This window comes from Canis lupus, chromosome 21 (assembly GCF_003254725.2).
Source record: "Canis lupus dingo isolate Sandy chromosome 21, ASM325472v2, whole genome shotgun sequence".
Classification (NCBI taxonomy): Eukaryota; Metazoa; Chordata; class Mammalia; order Carnivora; family Canidae; genus Canis; species Canis lupus.
The window spans coordinates 28,437,236-28,445,178 of NC_064263.1; the positions used below are offsets into that span (position 1 = coordinate 28,437,236).

The 7,943-nt window shown below is 37.6% G+C and overlaps 1 protein-coding gene across 1 annotated transcript; it reads right to left on the reverse strand.

Annotated features, from left to right (window-relative positions):
• Nucleotides 1-363: 363 nt before the first annotated feature.
• LOC112667885 (olfactory receptor 52A1-like) lies at nt 364-1,299 on the reverse strand. Its single transcript, XM_035704275.1, is given in 1 exon segment — nt 364-1,299. A coding segment is annotated over 1 exon segment (936 nt).
• Between the last annotated feature and the right edge of the window lie 6,644 nt (nt 1,300-7,943).

The window sequence follows — 7,943 nt, forward strand, 5'->3', positions numbered from 1 at the left end:
GGGTGCAATTATATTCACTGAGATATACATATTTGTGAATCCTTCTAGAGAAGCATACTTAAAGGAGAAAGTTCAATCAGTAACTAAAAAAATTTTAAAAAGGAAATGAGATATTTTAACTATTTTGCTCTTTAAACATTTCTCATTCTAATTATCCAGTAGGTTGTAAATCTCACTGACGCAGAGGTGTCACGGGCTATGATGTGACAACCACATAAAATACAGGCAAATTTCACACACACAAAAAAATAATAGAATACTCAAACATCACAAACAACATGTCTTTTTGCTGTTTTATTTAGTTTTGAGAGGTTGTTACTATTGCAGAGAGGGGAAGGCTGAAGGTGTTAATCACTGTGGATTTTAAGAACAGAACATCTTTACCACGTGAATGCGGATTTGCTTGGTCTTGGCACCATAGACAAGTGGATTAAGAAATGGGGGGACCAGCAAGTAGAGGCTAGAAAAGAGGATATGGATATAAGGAGGACATGAGTACCAAACCTATGTGAAGAAGGAGAAGAAGGCAAGGAAGTAGAGCTGGAGGAAAACGCAGATGTGGGCGATGCAGGTACTGAATGCTTTCAAGTGGGGCTCCTTCTGGGGCAAACGAAAAACCGTGAAGAAGATCTGTATGTAGGACATAGTGATGAAGGTGAGGTCGAACCCTGCAACAGCAAATGCCACAAACAAGTCATAGATTTTGTTGACCCGCACATTTTCTGCAGCCAGTTTCACAATGGCCATATGCTCACAGTAGGAGTGGGAGATGGTGGTTGTATGATAAAATTGAAACCGACACTTTATGAGTGCTAAAGATGGGGCTACCAGAATGGCAGCCCTGAGTGTTACCATAGCCCCTATTTGGGCCACCAGCTGGTGGGTGAAGATGCCACTGTGTTTGAGTGGATAACAGATGGCCACATAACGGTCCAGGGCCATGGCAAGGAGGATGCCTGACTCTATGCACTCAAATGTGTGGATGAGCCCCATTTGAAGCAAGCAGGAATCAAAATAAATCTCTGGTACATGTAGCCAAAAAATTCCAAGCATCTTGGGCACAATGCCTGTGCCAGGTACAATATCTGTGACTCCTAACATGCCTAAGAAAATATACATGGGCTCATGGAGGCTGCGCTCTGATTTGATGATGATCAGAAGCAAGAAATTTCCAATCATAGCAAAGTGATACATGGCACAGAATGGAATCCCAATCCAGCACTGCACAGACTCTAGGCCTGGGATCCCTATTAGTGTCAACACAGAAGGCATGAAGATTGTAATGTTGGAGATGGACATAATGTCTTTGGGTCTCCAGAAGCAAATGAAAAGTGTCTCAGTCAGTGAACTCTTCAACTTCTACTTTTGTTCAAGGTCATCATAGTGAGTCTCTCTGATTTTGGCTGAAGTCTAAGATCATATCATCCACATCATGCATATTATTTAAGGAAAAAGATCCATAGATCCCACTGTTTTGAGGAAAGGCATCCCCAATCATTAGTTCATATTAAGAGGTTATGTGCATGAAAGGCTAAGTGCATTAGAACCACCAGACCATCTGAGTAAGGGAATCAAGTGCTGACCTGTCTGTTATGTCCTCTGGACCTGTGGACAAAATAATTGTACTTGTTTATTGTACATTAATTGTGCATTAATCATATTTTGAAAAGTCTCTCCCTATTCCAACTTGCAGCTAATCCTTGGTCCTCTATTTTTTCCCCACTGTCTCTGAGTCAGGAACTGGTAGTCTGGACCTGCAAGTAGTCGCACTCCACAGTATAGTGGTATCAAAAACTTCTATGAAAGAGAAAGGGGATAGAAACACCTCCACCTAAGAGCATAATATACTTAGATATCTGTATCTATACGTTACAGGTCTATGTAAGAGTGGATGTCCTTTCAAAAGAATGTGAGGACTTATAAATAATAGTGAAAGGGAATAGAAGGGAAGGGAGAAGAAATGGGTAGGAAATATCAGAAAGGGAGACAGAACATAAAGACTCCTAACTCTGGGAAATGAACTAGGGATGGTGGAAGGGGAGGAGATGGATGGTGGTGGGGGAGAATGGGTGACGGGCACTGAGGGGGGCACTTGATGGGATAAGCACTGGGTGTTATTCTGTATGTTGGCAAATTGAACACCAATAAAAAATAAATTTATTTAAAAAAAAAGAATGCGAGGTAGAACTTGAGAAAAGATTATTTAAATCCATGCAATTTTTACTATTTGTATCAAAGTTCCATGCTATTTTTTACATTTTTAGTAAAACTGTATTTGTTTTATCAATATTTCTAACTTTGGAATTTCATAAAAAGAGTTGTACCCTTAAAATAGCAGAAATACTATAATACAGGTTTCAGAATTACTAGAGGCAAGAAATATCCAGAGGCAAGGAAATCCAGAGTAACAATGTAGAAAAAACAAGAGGACTCATTCTTGCTGACTATACAACATAGGTAATCAGTAAGGTAGTCAGAATGGAGGTTAGTTTCTAGGTTTTAAAATGTTTAGATTTACCATTAGTAAAAGATTAGTAAATTAAGGCTTGTTGATGCTTAATTATATATACACCATTTAATGGTTCGGTAATTTTATGAGTTTAAGCACCAAAAATAAGTAGAAAATACGGGGTAAAATGGTCGATTCCTTAAAAGGAGTCCAATCTAGTAGTAGGAAGGGAAGACAGAAGGCAGACCTTGGACATCAGAAATGATTCAGGAGAAGGCTATAGAGCAAACAGAAAATGTAATTGCCTCAATTCACAGATGACTGAATTTTCTAAAAACATAGGCTCGTAGTCCTATATGAGAGTTCTTCTATGATAAAAAATAATTTCCTTTAAAAGTTGTGTATCTAAAAATCATGAAATTCTCAAGGTATACAATAGAAAAATATTTGACATCCTGTAAAATACAAGGTTCAGGATTTCATTCTTTCCTAGACTCTCAAACACTGTTGCCTTATGCTCATGATCAACAAACCACATAACCAAAGTCATGAAGTATGCCAGTAGTTCAAGAACAGCTGCGATTTATGTAGCTAAAACTCTAGTGAAAGATCATAGGGATCATTGATGAAGAAAGGCTGCATCAGCCAATGTGTATTTAGAATAGACTAGTAAATCAACTGAGTCCTTAATTTCTGCAGCTTTGCTCTCCAGTCCCTCATTCTGTATATCCACGGGTCACAGATTGTTTCTCATAGGGTTGACTTTTTCCTTCTTCATAGTTAATCAGAATTAGAATAGGAATCCTTTAGTAACAATCACATTGTCTGATTTAGTCAAGAGAAATAAGCTGCCATGTGAGCATTACCTGACAGGTACAGATGCTGACGAGGCAGATAGGGGAGGATGTAAGTGAGTAAAGGACAGGTGAGAAGGATTGTTTATCATTGGAAAAGCTGGTAGTGAAACAGTATGGAATAAATTTGGGGATAGTGAGACTTCCATCTTCCATGCCCTTTGTTACTGGGAACCAACTCCTTACCCAACACCTGAAGACCATCATCAGTTTTCACAGCATTATCCCTCATTGCTTACCTGTCATCCACCTTTCCTCCTCTTGAGCTTCTGGCCTCATTTCCTGGTATCTTGTTCTGGATAGTGCCTCTTCCTTCTGTCTACACCCTTTGTAACAGCCTTTGTCAATACCATGACCTCTGATCCATTTACTTCTGGGACCATATCTAATATATGGACATCTCTGGGATAGTCTTTCCTTTTCTTCTGTTCCTGCAAGGCAGACTTGCTCCCATTTCTGTAAGTCTGTCTGAGATCATATTAGTGGATTCATTCCCCAACAAAACTCACAGTAAGATCTGTCTTATTTATGCTGAGACAGCAGCATAAATTTATTGAGCTCAAAGTGTTGAAGAAAGCTTATGGCCACCAATTAAAATGTTCCCAAGTGAATGTGGAGAAGGAGGAGGTCTGAACATGGACTGAGAGATTTCCTAGCCACTAGTCCAGGGTAGGAGGGGCCCAGCAGCTCAGAACGAAACCCTCTTGGGTCCATCCACAGCTAATATCTCTGTAATCATTTCTACAACTCGCAGACTGCCTTTGCTCTTCTCTTTATTCTCACAGGGTAAATGTAGATAAATTTAATATACACAAGTTGTATTTTTATGAGTTCAGTTCCTTTTCTGCTGTACTCACTTAGAAAAACACCTAAAGAACATTTAGATATGGGCATGATCCTATGCCATGAACTCTATGAATATCATTATAATCCTTTGGCCATTGAGGAACTTCAGGAAAGAAAACTCTGTATCCACAATAGCTCTTTACCACACATTTAGCTCTCATTCTCCTTCAATCTCATTCATCAGATTTTTATTTGATGAAGCTATTCTTGTAAATTCATTAATATTTTCATAATGCCCAGCCATGATGCATCTTTCTAAATCCTTCTGTACTGAGCTCTGAGCCAGTTGCAGCCCATTTGATGAAATCTTTCTCCATCCTTCCCTTTATACCTTCCTCCTTCTTTTCTTCCACTCTTCCTTCAGAATGCAGGTGTTTTATGCCTCAAAGAGGTGGAGGATCCATGCCATCAGTTCTTGATGCAAGTAAAAAAAGATATGATATATGCTTTCAAATTTTTAGAAATATGAGAAGAAGAATACATATATCTTTTATCATTAAAACAAATGATGAATTACAAGAAATACTTATGCACCTATTTTTCTCTTTGACATGATTCACCTGGAGTCTAGACTTTCTTGTATGTCACTCACTTTGAGGTAATGTTGGGATGACTGGCAAATTTAGGAAGAATAATACTTTCAGTACAAATGGAAGAGAGAATTCACAATGGATTTCAGAGAGAAGAAGAGATAGAGATAAAGGGGCAAGGAATCTTAAATGCTCTTTGTAGAATTTTGTCTGTGAAGGAGGCAGATGCCATGATACTCTTTAATGTTGAAAATAATTGATTCAGAGGTCAGACTTGCACATGTTATCTAGTTATTAGCTCATTCTTAAGTCATCAAAGAACAATTTAGACTAGTTTATCATTTTTCCCCTCCACTTCTTCTCTTCTACTGATTTTATTAAAATTGTGTGCCCCTATCCTGGCCCCTTTCACCCTCAAACTATACCTTATTGCTGGTAATTGAGTCTCTCAAAATAACTGAGGCATCAATTTTATTATGCCAAGTCGTATAACAATATTTTCAGCATATCTGATTCTGATATCTGTTCTGAATCTGACTTAATATGTCATATATAAATTTCAGTTCATGTTGAACATATTTGAAGGACTGTCCTGACCGTTTCTTTTGCCTGTGGAATGGGTAAATGATTTTTTTCCACTTTATTGTACTACCTGGAAATACTTTCACAAATAGATACTTAGTTATTTTCCCTTTTCTCTGAATTTTGTGGAGTTTTTTTTTTGGGGGGGGGCAGGATAGGCTAACTAATAATCTTTAAAGAATCATCATTCAACATTTTTTTCTCAAAAGTATTGATATGTTTTCATTATGAAGCATACACCAATCTGGCAATCCAGTTTTTAGCATAGTAAAATTAATTACATCTATTTCCTATCCATCTCTTTTTCTTTAAATTCTATAAACTATATGTTGGCAAATCATTAGTTTCAGATGTAGTTTTCAATAATTCATCAGTTGTATATAACACCCTGTGCTCATAGCATCACGTGCCTCCTAATGCCTATTACCTCATCACCCCCACTCACTTCCCCTTTGGCAACTTTCAGTTTGTTTCCCAGAGTTAAGAGTCTCCCATGGTTTTTCTTTATCTCTGATTTTTCCCCATTCAGTTCCCCCTCCTTCCTTTGTGGTCCTCTGCACTATTTCTTATATTCCACATATGAATGAAACCATATATAATGGTATAATTCTCTTTCTCTGACTGACTTATTTCATTCACCATAATACCCTCCAGTTCCATCCATGTTAATGTGTTAATGTAAAAGGTAGGTATTTATCCTTTCTGATGGCTGAGTAATGTGTATTTATCCTTTCTGATGGCTGAGTAATGTGTATATATATATATATATATATATATATACACACACGTATGTAATATGTAAGTAATGTGTGTGTGTGTGTGTGTGTGTGTATATATATATATATATACATCCCACATCTTATTTATCCATTCATCTGCCAAAGGACTTATTGGCTCCTTCCACGGTTTGGATATTGAGGACGCTGCTGTTATGACCACTGAGGTGCAGGTACCCCTTCTTTTCACTACATCTATATCTTTAGGGTAAATACCCAGTAGTGCAATTGCTGGGTCATAGGGTAGCCTTATTTTTAATTTCTTTTTTTTTTTTAATTTTTACCTATTTATGATAGTCACACACAGAGAGAGAGAGAGAGGCAGAGACATAGGCAGAGGGAGAAGCAGGCTCCACGCACCCGGAGCCCGACGTGGGATTCGATCCCGGGTCTCCAGGATCGCGCCCTGGGCCAAAGGCAGGCGCCAAACCGCTGCACCACCCAGGGATCCCTTTTTTTTTTTTTTTTTAATTTTTATAATTTCTTGAGGAACCTCCATACTCTTTTCCAAAGTAGCTGTACTAGCCTGCATTCCCACCAAAAGTGTAAGAGGGTTCCCCTTTCTTCACATCCTTGCCAACATTTGTTGTTTCTGTATTGTTAATTTTAGCCATTCTAATTGGTGTAAAGTGGTATCTCATTGTGGTTTTTATTTGTGTTTTCCTGATGATGAGTGATGTGGATCATTTTTCATGTGTCTTTTGTCCCTATGTAGGTGTTCTTTGGAGAAATGTCTGTTCATGTCTTCTGCCATTTCTTGACTGGATTGCTTGTTTTTGGGTGTTGACTTTGGTAAGTTCTTTATAGATCTGATATGTCATTTGCACATATCTTCCCTCATTCTATAGGCTGCCTTTAGTTTTGTTGACTCTTTCCTTTGCTTTTTTATCTTGATAAAGTCCCAATAATTCATTTTTACTTTTGTTTCCCTTGCCTTTAGAGACAGTTTTGCAAGAAGCTGCTGTGGCCCAGGTCAAAAATGTTGCTGCCTGTGTTCTCCTCTATGATTTTGATGAATTCCTATCTCACATTTAGTTATTTCATACATTTTGAGTTTATCCTTGTGTAAGGTGAAAGAAAATGGTCCAGTTTTATTCTTCTGCATGTGACTGTCCAACTTTCTCAATAGCATTTATTTAAGAAACTATATTTTTTCTATTGGATATTCTTTCCTGATTTGTCAAAGATTAGTGGACCATAGTGTTAAGTGTCCATTTCTGGATTCTCTATTCTATTTCATTGATCTATGTGTCTGTTTTTGTGCCAGTACCATGCTGTTTTGATAATCATAGCTTTGTAGTATAGCTTAAAGTCAGGCATTGTGATGCCTTGGCTTTGGTTTTCTTTTTCAACATTCTTCTGACTATTTGGGGTCTTTTCTGGTTCCATGCAAATCTTAGAATCATTTTTTCCAACTCTGAAAAAAATCTGTGGTGAGAGTAGGCATCCCTGTTGTGTTCCTGATCTTTAGAGGAAAAGCTCTCAGGTTTTTGCCATTGAGAACGATACTCACTACGGGCTTTTCATAGATGGCTTTTATAATATTGAGGTATGTTCCCTCTATCCCAACACTTCAAAGAGTTTTAATCAAGAAATGATGCTGTATTTTGTCAAATGCTTCTTCTGCATCAATAGAGAAGATTCCTTGGTTCTTGTCTTTTATTAATGTGATCTATCTCATTGATTTGCCAATGTTGAACAACTCTTACATCCCCAGAATAAATCCCACTTGGTCATGGTGAAAAATTATTTTAATGTACTGTTGGATCATACTGGCCAATATCTTGATGAGTAATTTGACATTCATATTCATCAGGAATATTAGTCTGTAATTCTCCATTTTGATAGGGTCTTTGGTTTTAGAATCAAGGTAATGCTGGCCTCATAGAATGAGTTTGAATGTTTT